At 32.7% G+C, this 16,370-nt stretch overlaps 4 protein-coding genes across 4 annotated transcripts; 2 read left to right on the top strand and 2 right to left on the bottom strand.

Moving 5' to 3' along the window:
• Window positions 1-11: 11 nt before the first annotated feature.
• MONOS_9468 (uncharacterized protein) lies at window positions 12-1,286 on the bottom strand (the record flags this gene model as incomplete). The annotated part of the gene is made up of 3 exons (XM_067879970.1): window positions 12-949; window positions 1,024-1,110; window positions 1,169-1,286. The coding sequence occupies 3 exons, from the start codon at window positions 1,284-1,286 to the stop codon at window positions 42-44; spliced, it is 1,113 nt and encodes a 370-aa protein (XP_067729345.1). The 3' UTR covers window positions 12-41.
• Window positions 1,287-1,892: 606 nt separating this feature from the next.
• Window positions 1,893-4,677, top strand: MONOS_9469 (uncharacterized protein; the record flags this gene model as incomplete). The annotated part of the gene is made up of 2 exons (XM_067879971.1): window positions 1,893-3,431; window positions 3,546-4,677. 2 exons carry the CDS (start codon window positions 1,893-1,895, stop codon window positions 4,593-4,595), a joined length of 2,589 nt encoding a protein of 862 aa, XP_067729344.1. The 3' UTR covers window positions 4,596-4,677.
• Window positions 4,597-5,513, bottom strand: MONOS_9470 (putative 40S ribosomal protein S24; the record flags this gene model as incomplete). Its single annotated transcript, XM_067879973.1, has 4 exons — window positions 4,597-5,132; window positions 5,261-5,323; window positions 5,464-5,480; window positions 5,510-5,513. The coding sequence occupies 4 exons, from the start codon at window positions 5,511-5,513 to the stop codon at window positions 4,785-4,787; spliced, it is 432 nt and encodes a 143-aa protein (XP_067729343.1). The 3' UTR covers window positions 4,597-4,784.
• A 7,903-nt stretch (window positions 5,514-13,416) lies between these two features.
• MONOS_9471 (uncharacterized protein) lies at window positions 13,417-15,045 on the top strand (the record flags this gene model as incomplete). Its single annotated transcript, XM_067879974.1, has 4 exons — window positions 13,417-13,486; window positions 13,550-13,653; window positions 13,741-14,043; window positions 14,094-15,045. The coding sequence occupies 4 exons, from the start codon at window positions 13,417-13,419 to the stop codon at window positions 14,838-14,840; spliced, it is 1,224 nt and encodes a 407-aa protein (XP_067729342.1). The 3' UTR covers window positions 14,841-15,045.
• Between the last annotated feature and the right edge of the window lie 1,325 nt (window positions 15,046-16,370).

Here is a 16,370-nt window from a genome sequence, read left to right as displayed (position 1 = left end):
ATAATGTTACATTTGATCAAACAAAACAAATCTTTCAAAACTTAATGTAATTGACTTAATTGAATAATTTCATTTGAATCAAATAAAAGAGCAAAATCAAATGCAACAACAATATCTTCGTAGCTGTTAAATATGTCTGATTTTTGTGGACTTGATTGCTTTGAAGGATCTATTGGATCTGATGAAAGGCCGGGAGTGGTAACGATCATTGAAGACAAAGGGATGGCTTGATCTGCTTTTATTGAATCGAGAAATGATGTTTCTGATCTTGAATAAAATTTTATTGTCGCATATTGATCAGCTAATTTAGGATCTCCATCCAATTCAGAACTATCTTCTTGAAATGCTTTATGTAAATGGTGTAAAAACTGCTTAAGTAGAAATTCATCGAATAACCCCTTCAAAATATATCGGGTGCCTTTGGTTATTGCTTGTTCATTTGTAATTGAAGAATCCTTTGATGCTTGTGGATGTAAATCTAAATCGTCAAAATCATCCTTTAAATGAGAAAGCATTCCAATCCATTCCAAACATTCATTGACATTATCTTCATCATTTTCATCTTTCTTTAAATTATCTGGTTGGTGTTTATGTCCATCATCCATTCGCTTTTCAGGGCGATCAGGAGAAGGATGATTTTCTTCGTTTGTTAATAGAATTGAAAACGGATGAGGTCGCGGAGGAAGAACAAAAGATGATTTATTCAAAGAGATATGATGAGTGTTTATGTGTGGGAATGATTTCAAGAAATCGTCAGACTGCTCAGAATGAATGGAGTTTGGAATAAACAAATAATGTGAAGAAAATGATGGTTCAGACGAAGAACAAGAAGAAGACGACATCTTAGTCGGCATTTCAGCGCGAAGAGCTTTTTTCAAAAATGATGCAAATGAATTTAATGATTTAACTTTGTTATCCTTCGTGCTAACAGGCACATCGACGTGACATTCTTTTTTAACAAAAATAATTTTTTGGAAAAAGAAAATTTTTGAAGCACTGAAAGGATTAAATTACAATTCACACCATATATAAGTGAAGAGTTTCGGAACTTACGTTTGGGTAAGCTCACTGTCATGGCTGAAGACTCATCAAGGTAAAGATTAAGTTTTGCTTATGATTTGTTAAATAGAAGTTTAGCAAACTTTTAAAAAAACAAATAATTGCAAACATGTATTGTTTTGTATAAAAAAGGGGAATCCATATGAAATTCCATTTTTAACATGAGGTAACAGTTGAATTAAAGAATCGCATGAAAATGCTGAAACAGGATAAGAACAAAAAGTCATTTTCTGAATAAATTCTTCAATTATTTTATCTATTAAATCTGAGTTTGTGGAACATATTTCTATCTTTGAGCATTGGAAAAAAGTTGAAATAGTAAAATACAGCAAGAAATGAAAAACCTTGGCTATAGAAGGTTTAACAAATAATTTATCCAATTGAGAATCATTTATTCTTTCGCATACAAGTAATGAATTCATAAACAATTTTTTGGTATCAGAAATAAAACGATATTAATAATTTTTATCTGATCTGATCACCTTTATTAATAAAATTGACTATTTGAAAACCAACTTCTTCACTTTGAGGAATTTGCTGCTACACGCAAGTGTTACGCAAAGAAAATGAGCCAAAAAGGGTACAAATTTTTTTTATTTGGAAAATTATTTTGAATTCTTTTTCTTTGGTTCACATTTTTTTCTTTTCAAAGTTAATTTGAATACAAATTAAAAAGAAAGTATTTTTGTATTACTTTTTCTATTTCTATTTATATAGGTTATTCTGTTACACGCATATCAAAAGAAATTACAAAATCTCCATCCGTTCAATCGCAAAGTCCAAAACAATCGAATACTGTTTCAAAGCTTGAATTAAATTCCCTGCAAACGCCCATGCACCGAGCATCTCAATCTAATCAACCCACTGCAGATATTAGCGGTGCATCGACTAGACGTTCTGGATATGGCCAGATCCAAAGAAAAATTCAAGTCACACATGAACGACTCTCTCAATGGAGGACAAATTCATCTCCATCAACAAAAACATCAACAAAATCTTCAGAAGAACCATCTGAAATTGTTCGTGGATCTCCAACAACTATTTCAAATCTTTCATCTACTTTACCATCAAGCCATCGAACACATATTTCTGATTCACGGTCACCGAGAACTGCAAAATCTTATTCTCAAATTAGCCCTCGCGCATCAGGGCATTCAACTTCTATATCTTCATCTCCAAAAAGGGTGGAAACGTATTCTCAGTCGCGCTATAGTCAATCAACATCATCTCCTTCAAGATCTCTTTCAGCTTCAAAATCACAGACAACAGCACATCATGCTCCACAAAATTTATCTTCAACGATTTCGTTTGTGAATCGACCAAAAACTGTGGATGTCTCTTCTCCACTTTCAAAAACTTCAATCAAATCTCCTTCACAAGGAATTTCGAAAATTCCACAAAGGGGAAATGTTACTCGATTGTCTACTGCACCAACATCAATTCGATCACCCTCAAAAATCCCAACACTTCACATTGCTCACAAATTTCATCAAAATAATTCCAAAAAGCCAGAAGCAATTTCGAAGGAAAAGATAAAGGAAGAACACATTAGTAACGTAAAATCTGAAGAAAACAAGGATGAATCTTCTCTTCCCCACCAGCAGCAAAGCACTCAACAACATTCACTTCGTGAGCAGAACAGCGGAAGCAAGGAAGTTTTGGATCTGCAGTCTGAATCTTCTTCAATTCCGCAGCGCTCCATTCAGATGAAAGAATCTCAGTTGATTTCTGAAGAAAAGAAGAATACACAAAATCCTGATATGGATGTGAAATCCTCTGACAAAACGAAGAAGCCAAAGAAGAAAAAGAAAAAGAGCAGCGCAGCTCCAGAAACAGAACAGCCATCTTCGGTTCATTCGGTTATGTCAGCTCTTTCTGTTGATCCTTCTCTTTTACTTCCACTTCAACCCCCTAGCTCAAATGTTTCATTTGTTTCATCATCATCATCATCATCTGTGGAGTCATCAACATCAGCATCAGCTTCTTCTTCTTCTTCTTCTTCTGAAAATGCGTCCTTCATTTCTCTCACGCAGCGTCTTTCGCAACTTGTGCTGGCTCTTCATGCGAAAGAAGCGTCATTGGCGTCATCGCTCACTTCGCTTAGTGAAATGTTAGGAGAGCTCCAAGCGGAAAGAGAAAAGAAAGCAGAAGAGCAGGAAGCGAAGGAACTTGAAGGCAGTGGAGATCAACACGGGCAAATTAGATCAAAACGAGAAGAAAGAGATCAACTTATTAAGAAGAAAGAGGAACTTATCTCTCAAAAACAACATCTTTTGGAACAAATTGAGATCAAAAAGCGAAACAATGAGGAAAAACGTAAGGCAATTGCAGAAGAAGAGGCTCGCATTAACCAACTTCGAAATGATTTGGATGTGTGTCTTATTTTTCGATTCTATTCTTTAAAATACGTTGTGCACCCAAATTATTTTGTTCATCGTTCACATTCTATTTCAAATATCTTTATTTTTTTTCTTTGTTTTTAACAGAAAGTTACATCAGCACTCACACAGCTTCAGCATCGTTTTGACAGCTTTTTCAATTCTGAAGGAGAAGATAGAGATTCTGACTTCAAAAAATCTTCTCTTTTGAGCTTCAGAACTTCTGACGAACAAAACAGCAAAAGTATTACACATGATCTTCCAATTCAGCCTATGAAAACTGAGATAGAATTACAAGAAGAAAAGAAGAATGAAAAAGAGAAAGATGATAATCTCAATGAATCTGAGCAAGCCAACGAAGACGATTTAGAAGCAGAGTTAATTGCAGAAAGTCAAAGCGAGCAGATGCCACAGAACGAACCGGAAGTCGAGCAAGTCAGTGAAGAAGCATACCCAAAAGAAGACAGCGAATCCAAAGAACAGCCTCAACCAAGCATCGACGAGGAAAAACAGATAATGCCAGCGCAGTCTTCTTTTGCGGAACGTAAATTGGAAGAATCACCGCTTAAGGAGAACTACACAGATGATGAGTTCGATGAGGGATATGAGGAGGAATACGAAGAGTATGACGAAGACGAGCAGAAAGAAGAAGAAGAAAAAGAAGGAAACGAATCGGTGGATTTGCAATTTGCACCAACTGAAAAAGAAATTGAACAAGAGGCATTACAACAAGAGCAACCACAACCATTCCAGCAAATTATCGACCAACCAATACAAAATCAGAATAATCGCATAGAGAATACTCCATCCGCACTTCCAAAGGTTACACTTCCTATTTCACAACCTGATGAACACTCAAGTCTCTCTTCAATGGGCTTCGACAACTCAATTAGCACTACACACTCTCCCGGAGAAGAATCTATTGATAAAAGAATCAAAGAAGCTGAAGAACTTTTCCAAAGAGGACAGGATATCAACGAAGGATATGACGATGACGAATATGAATCAGAATGGGAAGAAGAAGACGAAGACGAAGAACAAATGGAAGCAATTTCACAGGGCAACAATTCATTTCACACGAAAAGAGACATCATTGATTTTATCAGCGATATAGATGAAGATGCTGACAATGAGCTTTTTGGCATTAAAACAACTTAAGTTCACTTCAATTCACTATTTTTACAATTTTTTTTAAAACATTTTATTTATTGAAGAAAAAATAATATCGTTATATAAAATACTTCTCGAAAAATAAACATTCAGAATTTGATATATTTGACAAGAAGTGCTAGAAAAATTAAATGCCAAGCAACACCATCCGAAATGATAGAGATGAATCAATAATAATTACTGATTCTTTTGGCGACGCTTTGCTTTCTGTTCTTTCTGGTTCTTTACACCTCTATTCTTCTTATCCTTGTTCTTTCTCTCCTTTCTTGCCTTTCTGACGGTCTTCTTCTTTGGAGCCTTTGCCACCAAATGACGGATCTTACGATAACGGATTTCAATTTTTCTCATGTGTTCTCTCTTATCATAAATGAGAGCGAAACCGGTTGTTTTCCCTCCTCCAAAAACAGTGCGCAGTCCGTAAGTGATAACGCATTCAGGATCCTTAACTTTGAAGTTTTTCGCAAGCTTGTTGCGAAGTTCAATACGAGAAAGAGCTTTTTGTCCTGGGTGAAGCACATGAACAACCTGTTAATATTTAAAAATATTAGAAACACCGTATTATTAGAAAAAGCAAATTTTTTTTCAAAAAAATAAAAATATGTATGTTTAATTTTAGAGTGCTTAAAATATTATGAAATATCAAGAGCAAATACCATTTGCTTACGGTGGAGCAATGGGTTCTTCAGAACCTTTCTTGTTTGAATGGTGACAGGCATCTAACATAATTCATCGAAAAAATCAGAAAAAAAATTTAGATTCAGTATATTTTTTAAAAAGAATAAAGATAACGAGAATTGTAGTGAAACGATATTAAAATTATGATGTTTACCAACAAAATAACTAATTTTAAACAAACTTTATAATCGACTTGATCTAATTAATCCCAATTTCAATAAATGCACCCATATTTTGTTGAAGATTCGAAAAATTTTTTTATGAAAAAGGTGGAATTGTGTCTTTTTAAATAATGATTGTTTTAAACATTGTTGGATATTTAAATTGACTTGAATGGAAGAGAATTTTCTATTTGTTTTTGTGAACAAACATGATATTTAACGAAATAGCTGGAGAAGATATGTGAAAGGTGGAACTTCGATCATTGCTTTTATCTTAAAATATGATAAATAGGAAAGAAGCTAAAATAGAGTTGTATGTGCTGATGAGAGGATTTGTTATAATCCGTGATAAATTGAAAATTATCATTACTATTACAGAAGGAAATTTTCTCTTTCAAATAAAAATCAAAGCAGCAAGCTATGTTCCTGAAAAATATAGATTTCATTAATTTTTCATGGAAAAGGGGGAAAATGAGGAATTAACATTGTCAAATAAGGAGGAGGAAGAAGAATAACATCAATCTTTTTGATTATTCTTTGTCTTTCTTTTTTCTTCTTCTTTTTCAAATTGCTCTTCCTTTCTTTTCAGTTCTATCATCATCCTCAAAGAAAGAGGATGAATATCAATCAGGTGTTATTGTTTCAACCACTGTTGAATTGAGCAGTTTTGTGAACATTCAATTCTAAAAATTAATTTGTGCTGTTTGAAGAAACTGAACTGCTGAAGAATGATGACAATAAGGGCAAATAAAAGCCTTTGGATTGGAAATAAAAACCTGTTTTGTTGAAAATGTATTTCTTTTCTTCGTTTTTTGTGAAGCCTTCTTTTCTCTTTCTCATTCGGAATTGGCTGAAGATATTATTTTCTTGTTGACTGTTTGACGAGTAATATTGGAAGAAGATATTTTAATAGCAATTGAACTTTTATGGTTGAGAAGCTACAGTCAGCTCTTCAAACACCAAAAGAAAGCATCTTTATCTTATCAATCGCATTCATTTCACAAATCATCTTTTCATCATTGGGTTTTGATTTCTCTTCTTCAGTTCAATGAAGACTTGTCGATTATGAGAAAGTGAAGGAAAAATCCGAAGAGCACAAATTGTTCAAAAGAGAAGAGAAAATGTTGCTGAAGTCGAAAAATATACATGTGCATATTAATTCTTTTTATGAAACTTTGAGAGGACGAATCATTTGAAGAAGATTTTTAATAAAGAAAAGAAGAAGAAGAAAGAAATTTTTGAGTTTCAAAATATGTAACATCTCATTTCCTTAAATGTTCACAAAATAATCAGAAATATCCAACGATAAATGTCGATAACATTTATTTACCCAAAGAAAATGAAGTAATTCACAAAAGCTTGTGATGATATCTTCATATCCTTCTTCTTCCATCTTTTCAATGATCTTTGACAACGCCTTTCTTTTTTCTTTTTCGATCTCGTCATCCTCCACTTTTTTGAATTGTTTTTGAAATAAGAGAAAGAAATGCATGCTTTCACTTACCTCACTGTTATCCAATGTTACCCTCTGAATCGCCTCCAAAACAGCATCAATGGCTCTTCCTTTCAGTAAGTCATCAATTTTTACAGAACTGCTATCAACTGCTCTTTTAAGCAAATTAATACACCACCAGCCAATTCCCCCATTATTCACTTTTGCTGCTCGAAGTACCTGAGTAATGCTGCTGATAAGCCCAGAATACGCTTCATTCCACAATTCGCATGAAGATAAGAAACCGTCCAATGTTCCCAGCCATCTTATCAAAAGAAGCTCTTTTTTGTTTTCTTTTTCTTTTTTTCCTTCTTCTTTTCTCTTCCAATCCACACACTTCTCAAGCTCTTCCAGTTCTTTTACTGCCTCTTTCACAAAATGAAGCTCATTTGCAATAACAACTTCCAAGATTTCTCCATAGTAAAATCTGCTAATCAAAAACTGCCAAGCTGTTTGATAAGCAAGCGATGTTAGGTTATGATGCTTCTGATGATATTGAATGATCTCTTTTATCTCGCATGTATATATTTCTTTATCCGATTTCTAATTAAAAATTAGGGGGCATATCAATAATATCAAAAATGAAATAGAAATTCTCACACAGAATATTCATGAAGGTTTCTCAAAGCCATCAAAGCAATTTCCACTTCTTTTTGTGTCTCCTCGTTTTCCTCTTTCTTCAATGCTGCTTTCATAAGGTATTTCCCACAAATCCCAATTATTGTTTCTGGAATGTCCGTGCATTCGTCATAAAATAAAGGATAACATTCACAAAGATCAACCAGCAATTTTTCATTTTTTCCTTCTTTTTCTTTTTCTTCTTCAATAATCATCTTCTCAAATCTTTTGCACAACGAAGATTTTTCATAGCTACTAACATAAACTCCTTTCAGCTTAATGCAATATCCCATGTGTTTCAATAGCAAAATTACATTTTCCATTGATAATTTCTTTTCTTCAATTATTTGGTGGATTTTATTGAACATCTCTGTTGCGAAAACGAATTTAAGTTCTTCTTTGTCCATCTCGTCTATTATTCCATTCATTTCTTCAATTTTCTGTTTCTGTTCAACGACAGTGCAACGTTCAAATTCAGAAAACATTTCTTTTATGAAAAGATAGAATAAATGAAATCCAATAATCATGAATTCAAATGCAATAATGAGCACAAACCATTTAACCTTTCGGTTTCACTCGTTGCCTGCATTTTTGAAAGCACATTGCAGACGGAAAACAACGAATATTCGTAATTCGTATTGAATCCGCATATCATTGGAAAGAAGAAATTTGGGCAAAATATAAACTCAAAACAACTACGAAATTTTAAATTGTTATACCATTCAAAAATTTTAGTATTATTTGCCAAGGCGTTACAAAGAAAGAAAAAACGATAAATCTTTTTTGATTTGCAGTAATGGAAATTCAGATCATCAGATTTGAAAGAACAAAAATATTCCTTTTTAAAATCAGAGATCGGTAAGCGAATATTTTCTGCAGAGCAGGCGATATTATTATGTGTGGTAGGGACAGGCAATGATGGAGATGCGTTGATTTTGGAATGCTTTCGTCATGTTTTTGAAATTGGATTGCAGACAAAATGCAACAATTTCATTTTTGAATGAAAAAATATTAATGCATGCATTTTTTATTGTTCTATCGATTGCGAAGATATTCCTATTTGTAACCTTTCCAAACTTCAGGAATTTGGAAAATTATTAAAATGACCAATGTTCGCTTTGGAGAGCATGACGATGAGAATAGAGGTGATTATTGAATTAAAATTATGAAATAGGAGAATTTATACCAGTGTCATGCTTCATAATTTTTATTTAGAACAAGAGATGATAATTTACTCATAAAGTTATTTAATGAATGAGTGAAAAAGAGGATGGAATTATATGGAAAATGGAGAACAACCAAATTTTTATTGTATTTCGGAAAATAAGGAAAGAGAAACAATTTGTGGTGTTTTTGACAAGGAATTTGAATGGCAATTTTGAAGGAGGGATATCTATCGTGAAAAGAAGCATTATAACCCATTAAGCAATGAGACCGGAAATTGGCAGCATTATTGCAAAGTTATCTTCTGTATTTTGTAATAGTAAGAAAAAACCAATATTTTATGGAAGATTCAAAATAAAGGTAAGATTTATTTTTTCATGATGTTGGATCATGTGAAATAAAGATCAACAGCTTCTATTTCACACACACTTTAACGAAAAATATCGAACGAAACAAGAATTGCTTCAATAATTTTTTTTCTTGCACATTCACGATATTCGCTAAAAGAACAGACAAAAAAGCGTGCTGGTTTATCTAGACTTCCTCGGAATGACAACCTGCTTTTGATCCCTTTTAATAACATCGTTCTTCTGTCTTTTTTTTATTCAACTTCCACTACTACTTCTTCTTCGCTTTCTCATCAGCATTTAGCACACAACTCCCATCTCTTCTCCACTTCATCACCGCAACTATCATCTTCTTCTTCTTCTTTCCTCTTCCAAAGCCATCTTAACCCTTGTCTGATTGTCCGTCCAATCGAAGATGGATGTTCGATGTATGCCCATTCAGAAGTCATTGGATGCATCAGGCAGGATGTTGGGAAAGAGACGAAGCATTCAGCGAAAAGAATGCTTGAGATGATAATGTTGCGGATTGTAGCAGAAACAGAACAAAATACACTGCCAAACTGTCAAAAAGCGCATAACCAGGTCGCTATCTTTATCTTCAACATTTTATCTCGCCACACTCTCCTCTTCATGCACAGGAGATGTATATCGTAATCATCATGACTCCAGAAGACCCAACTGCTTTCACAGTTGGATTTGACGGGATGAATCGATATATAACTTGAATACATTTAATTCTCTTGGAAGCCTGACGTTGTACACCGGGGTGGTTGTGCCAATTGTGGCAGATGAGAGTGAGTGCTATCTATTCTCTTTCTCTTTCTATTTTTGGACAAAGCAATCAAAATTTTGAGCATCCTGTTACAGATATATATTCCGATGGTATCTGCATACGATTAAGCATCACAGTTAAACATTGCCTCAATGATACTGTGTAAACACTTTAACGTAGTAGAAAAGAAGAAATTGACGAAGGCAAAGCAGGAACTCAACAGCAGAGGAAATTCGACTAATTCTGCGTGTGCCTCTTATTCGGGGATGAGTGGAAGACGGAGTGAGACGAAGAGGGAGACAACGAAGATAGCACAACCGATGCACCATTCTACGGGAAATACGAAGAACATCTTCTGTTTGAAGAGAGTGAGGCGGACAGAATGAGCTAAAAGGAGAAAGAGAAACCATAAACACTTTAACCTTCTCAATTCTCTCTATTTGATGAAATGTCTTTCTTCGACTCTTGGAACTGTTCAGGTAGTTGCAGGATTATAACTTCAGACAAGCAAAAATCCACTTTCCAAAGCATTCGGAATGACATCAGACTCATCTGCTTCAACTTCTCCTCAATCATCTACGTTCTGGCAACGAAAGTCGCCTTTTTCATCTTCTCAGCCTTCAAAACAAACATTGAACAAACAGAACATACAGAAACAGTCCAATTCAACAGCTTAAGAATAACACGCAAGGCATCATGACCTCCTTCTTCCTGCATTCTTCCATTGCTCGAAACACGCTCCTCATACTCAGAGTGGATGAATACCTCTGCTTTTGGAATGCGCAACGGTAACGAATGATGGTGGACATCGGAACTAGACTGAAGGGAGGAATATTCATAATGCTGTTTGATTCCCGAACTCTGCATACGATAGAGAAGGAAACCTGGATGAAGAGGAGACTCTTTGGGATGTTCGAACCAGAGGTGTCAAAAGCAATTCTGATGCTTCTCTTCAAAAAAGTTCCTGACAATGATCTGCCTTGCGTACTTCGTATGTTACAGCATAGAGAATTCTCCTCGTTCCTGTGTGCACTCGCCATTCCCATCGAATGTCGTATTGTCGCATCAGATGCCTCCCTTGCCATTCACTGCACCCCATTAGTACAAGCTTCCTCCACTTCTGTTGGCTGTCTGCGCAGCAAAGGGAAATTTGATGCTGTTTAACGCAGTTGAGCTACTAAACAGCAAAAGTGGTTTGCATAGGGTTCTCAAGCAGTTCAGCACCATCTTTCTCTCTGTTCAATGCGCCAATTCTGGTTCTTCCCTTTTATCTGCTTCATTCACTCACAGTTTAGGTGACGCGTTGTTGCTATCGCTTATATCAATCATTGTCGCATCTTTTCCTGCAAAAAATGCTTGTTCCGCAATTATTCCTTCTTCTTCGTTGATAAAAACACTGTTTTCGTCTTCACGCCCACAGCCTCTCAGCATCCAATTGCCTTTGTTACTCTTTAATACAGTTGCATTGTCAGCGGCTGGCTTTTGTCGATTAGTCCTGCTTCATATAGGCCATTTAAGGATGTGGAAGTTCAGGAACTGGTTGTGTGAAATAAATATAGACAAAAAAAGCTCTATATTCATTTGTTTAATATTTCTTTTAAAAAAATATGAACTGAATTCGAATAATTTCAAAAATTGGGATGTTGTTTTAGAAATTGAATAATATTTTTATTTTGATTTTTATTGTGAATTTCGTTTTTCGAAATAAATAAAGTTCTCTAAATATTCATCATTTTTATTTTCTTTGAATAACAATCTTTGCTTAAAGCTTGAATGATTTGATGGACAGAATTGAAAAATGGGTTCATAAAAAAAAAATAACTGGTTTTCTCGAACATTAAAAAATGTGAATAAATGCATTGATCAAAATAAGATGAGGTGAATGTCACTTTTGACTTGATTGCTGTGTTTTTTTTTTTTTTTTTTTTTTTTTTTTTTTTTTTTTTTTTTTTTTTTTTTATTTTTTCCTTAAAGAAAACAAAATATGTGCAATAGTCTGTTTTCTTAAAAAATCATTATCCATATGAAAATTATATTGATTATCCAGATAAAAAAGACAGACAGACAGAGAAAGAAAGAAAGAAAGAAAGAAAGAAAGATAGAAAAAGAGAGAAAGAGAGAAAAGAAATCACAAATAAAAGCTTGTATTCTTTATGAGGAAATATCCTTTTTTTCAAGCTCATCTTGTAGCCTCTCTGATTGAAGCAGCGTGTTTTTTATCATTTCTTCCCAGACGTTAATTTTTATAAACTGAAGTCAAAAGAACTGAGTTGCAACACCAAAACAGAAAGAAAGAAAAGAAAGAAAAAATGAAAATGAAAAAATGAAATTATAATTTCCGAGAAAGTTCGATTTATTTTTATTTTTATTGATTTCTTTTTTTCTTTTTCTTTAGTTAATTTTTCAAATAAAAAACGTTACAAATACAGCAACAAATTGAATGATGCACCTTATTTTGATCAACCATTTCAATTGTAGTCTATTTTATTTTGATATATTCACTCCGGCATCACTAAAATTGTTTCCGTCTTTCTCGAAATCCCACTGAAATTGGAGAATCAACAACAATTATCAAAACAACCCAAAATGATGATTTTCCAGAAAACGTAGCAAGCGTCTTCACAGAAAAAGACTCATCAATTGGCATCTCCACGAAGTTTAAAATAGATTAAAACGAACTTAAAATTCCCCATGCACTTTGTTCTGCTTGTCCTCTCAATCTCCTTCGCCTTCTCGTATTTTTTCATCTTCGCTCAACCGCAAAGCCTTTTGGAATTAAATCTCTTTCAATGTTCAATTAATAATGTTGTCCATTGTTGTCTTGATACAGTTCCTAAGGCATCCAACTATCACATGCCCGAATATCAAAAAAAAAATGTGAATTGATGAAACCTTAATCCTCTTCATCAATCCACCTTCAGCATGGACAACCCACTCAAGAAAGGAACTAATAACAAAATTATCCCGATAGCTTATAACTTTACTCAACACATTAAATTTGAAATGTCCAAAGAAACCAGCAAACACAACAATATAACGGAAAATTTTTTTTCGATGAAGTAAAGTTTCCAGATAACTCTAAAAATAAGTTTCAAAATGATTTTCTAATATTTGGCTTTTAATTGACAGAGATGTTGGAATTCACAGATTAATGTGCGCACTGTCTCTTTTTTGTCTCTCCTTTGTAAAGTTTTTTAAATAACTTAAATGCCAACTCTTCATGTAGCTCAGAACGTTGAAATAAAAAAAATTTCTTCTTCAAATGGCTTTGATGTTCAATGTCAAATATGTAGAAATTTTCCAATTCATTCTATTTTTCATTCGAAATTCCATTCATTTCAATGAAATGAATTATTTTTGGTTCGATCAGGAAGAAATTAAACTCTTTCGTATTTGGCTAAATACGACCAATATTGTTGCTTCTTTGCGATTTCTTTTTTACCACAGATTTTTATTAAGCAAAAGAATTGAGTTTGACAATTATAATTTTATTACATCAATAATCAACAATTTTGTTTTTGTTATTTTGTTTTTTATTTGAAATTTTGCGGTAAATTGATCGTTGCTAATAATAGACAGGATGGAAATGTGCAATGAAGACAAATCCAATGATGATACTCAGGAGCTATCACTCAGAGATAAGTTTTCAAGTTTGTGAATTTTTTCTATTGTTTGAAAGAACTTTATAAGATATATTTCCTAAATTTTGGAAGAATTATTTAATGAATTGGAGCATTGTGAAAAGGAAGAGCAGAAACAGAAAATAGAAGAGACGAATAGATTAATGGAAGAGATGGACAAAGAAGAATTCAAATCTGTTTTTACAGAAGTACTTTTCAATAAAACGCATAAAATGTTAAAAAAACGGAGAATGTCCATTGAAAATACATGTATTTTGCTAAAGTTTATTGGATATTGGAAAGAAATGAAATGTGTATGGAGTCTGCACTTTGGAGAAACTTCGTTGAGCAAAAGTTTAAAGAAGACGATTATTGATGAAGAAAAGAGAAGAGAAGGGAAAAATGAAAAGCTTTTAGTTGAACTCTGCGAATGCTATCTTTTTCTTATCAACACAATTTCAGCAGAATTAATGCCGATTTGTATCCCTTGCCTCATAAAAGTTGCCTTGAAGAAAGAGGAAAGCGAAGAAGCTCAGAATGAAGTGGAAACTGCATTGATGGTAATGAGTAGCGCTGGATATTGGGAAGTGTGAAATTTTACGTTTCTTTTTCAATTTTTTCACAATATTTTCATAAGTTTATGGAACAAGAATTGTATCTGAATGAAATCAAAGAGATCATCCAATATCATCAAGAGTATCACAATCTGAAACGACTTGCCTATCAATCTGCTTGGCAATTTTTGATAAATAGATTATTCAACGATAATAATTTGGAAGGTATGATTGTGAATGAATTGTGTTTTGTGAGAGAGGCAGCAAGAGAATTGGATGAGCTATTGTGTTGTGTCGATTGGAAGAGAGAAATAGAAAGGGAAGAAGTGATTGCTTTGATGAGATGGTTTCAAACGTTGGCGCTTTACTTTGAATTTTGTCACTTGTGGAATGAGGGTTATGCTGAACTTATTAGCATCATTGTTAAGGCATTTCGAGCATCAAGGGATGATCACAGAGAAATTAGTAAGCAATGCATTCATTTATTAAGAAAAGCAGCGGAAATTGAAGTTATTAAAATTAATGACTTGTTGAAAGGTGGGGCAGTTGATTTGATTTTTGAGGAAATTCTTCAATCCACATCAAATGGTGAAATTTTATGTGATTGCTTGAATTTCTATTTGATGATTTCAAGAAAATTAAAAAGAATGGAGGATTTTAAAACATACGAACCAAAAAGAAAGTTAATAAAAAAAGAGATATTTGAAAAAATGGAAAAAGAAGGATATGAAGATATAATTATTAGCCTTCATGAAACATTTAATTATTTGAGCAAAGAATATTTTATTCATTTGCCAATTAATATTTCTGATTACTTTGTGAATGTTTGATGAAAAGAAACTCTTTAATTTTTTCACTCTTAATTGATATCTTTATTTGTCCAAATTACTAAATTAAAAATTAATAGGATCCTCTTTTTTTTTTCAATTTTTTTTTGTAAAATATTTTTTTAAATTTTAAGTTTAACCCATCAATGATTTTTTTTTTTTTCATTTTGGAGAAAAGTGAAATCACTAACATTAAATAATAAGAATTTCGAAAAGAATGCAATTTCTTATTTGGTGAAAGTACGGAGTTTTTAAGTCCTTCGCTTTGAGCTTTCGTGAGAAGCTGGACTATTCGAATATGGGACAGAATTTTTGAATTTATGAAAAATTGAATGATTTGTTCCAAACGTTTTCGGTAATTGAATAATTGTAATTCTTGCATTATCGTGCAAAAATAATATAGAAATATTAAAAATTCTAGATTATTCTTAGAAATTTTTGAGTGGAACAAAATTCTTGAAGCAAAAAATATTGTCCCATATGTGAAAATCTTTCGTATTCATTCTCTATTTGAAAAATAAACCAAATATTTTTTCAATGAAAACTGAAATTTATGAAAATGAGTAAATACGCATAGCAGCAAAATATTTGCTGAATTTTTTTAAAAAGTTCATTTTGTTTAATAATCAGGTTAAAATAAAAATTGAAATTTTTCATCAAATTTTTATTCCATTTCACTAAATGCTTCTTGAATGGAAATAAAAGTTTGAAAATGTTATTGTTTCTATTCTGGAAACTTTTGATTTTTTGGAACGAAATTTTCATCAAATTTCACAATTTTTGTTTTCACCTGAAATAAAACAAAAGGAACTTTTAAAAAATTAAGACAACATTTTCGATTAAACAATTATCAAACAATTGCCAATTCTGATAACATTCATTTGTTGATCTCATTTGAACGCTCAGCTGTTTTTTTTTTTTTAATTGATACTTGACAAACAACTTCAAAACGAGAAGCCAAACATCTGCGATTCATTCCACGTGAGAGGTCTTTTTGAAAAATGAAGTGACAAAATAATTTTTAATTTTAATTTGATAATAACACTTTAAAATATACCTCTGTGACCTGACAAATCACATGAATCCTCGTCTGTCACAAAAAAAAAAAAAAAAAAAAAAAAAAAAAAAAAAAAAAAAACGAACATTTTCTGTAAATGAAAAAAACAATTTTTTATTACAGGATTGCAGTCCAAATTGGATATAATCACGTTGGTTTTTGCACAACTTTTTGTGACTATATCCGATTGTGAATATATACAATATTGCTTTTCACAGAAAAAAAAAATTAATCAATAAAATTAGAGCCTATTTTTCCATTTTAATTATTTTTCATTAGCACACATCTATCGAAAAAATCAACACTATTTATCATTAATACACATTATTCAGACTTATTTTAAGATACAGATTGTGCAAAAAATACCGGACAAGATCAAATTCTCAATAACCACAAAAGGAATAATTCTGATAATTTTCCTCAAAATATATTTCATCATTACAAACTCAGTTGATAAACAAGACTTTCAAAACAGC

This window comes from Monocercomonoides exilis (assembly GCF_001643675.1).
Source record: "Monocercomonoides exilis strain PA203 chromosome Unknown scaffold17-1647472, whole genome shotgun sequence".
NCBI classification, from domain to species: domain Eukaryota; phylum Preaxostyla; order Oxymonadida; family Polymastigidae; genus Monocercomonoides; species Monocercomonoides exilis.
This window is presented reverse-complemented; position numbering and strand designations above follow the sequence as displayed.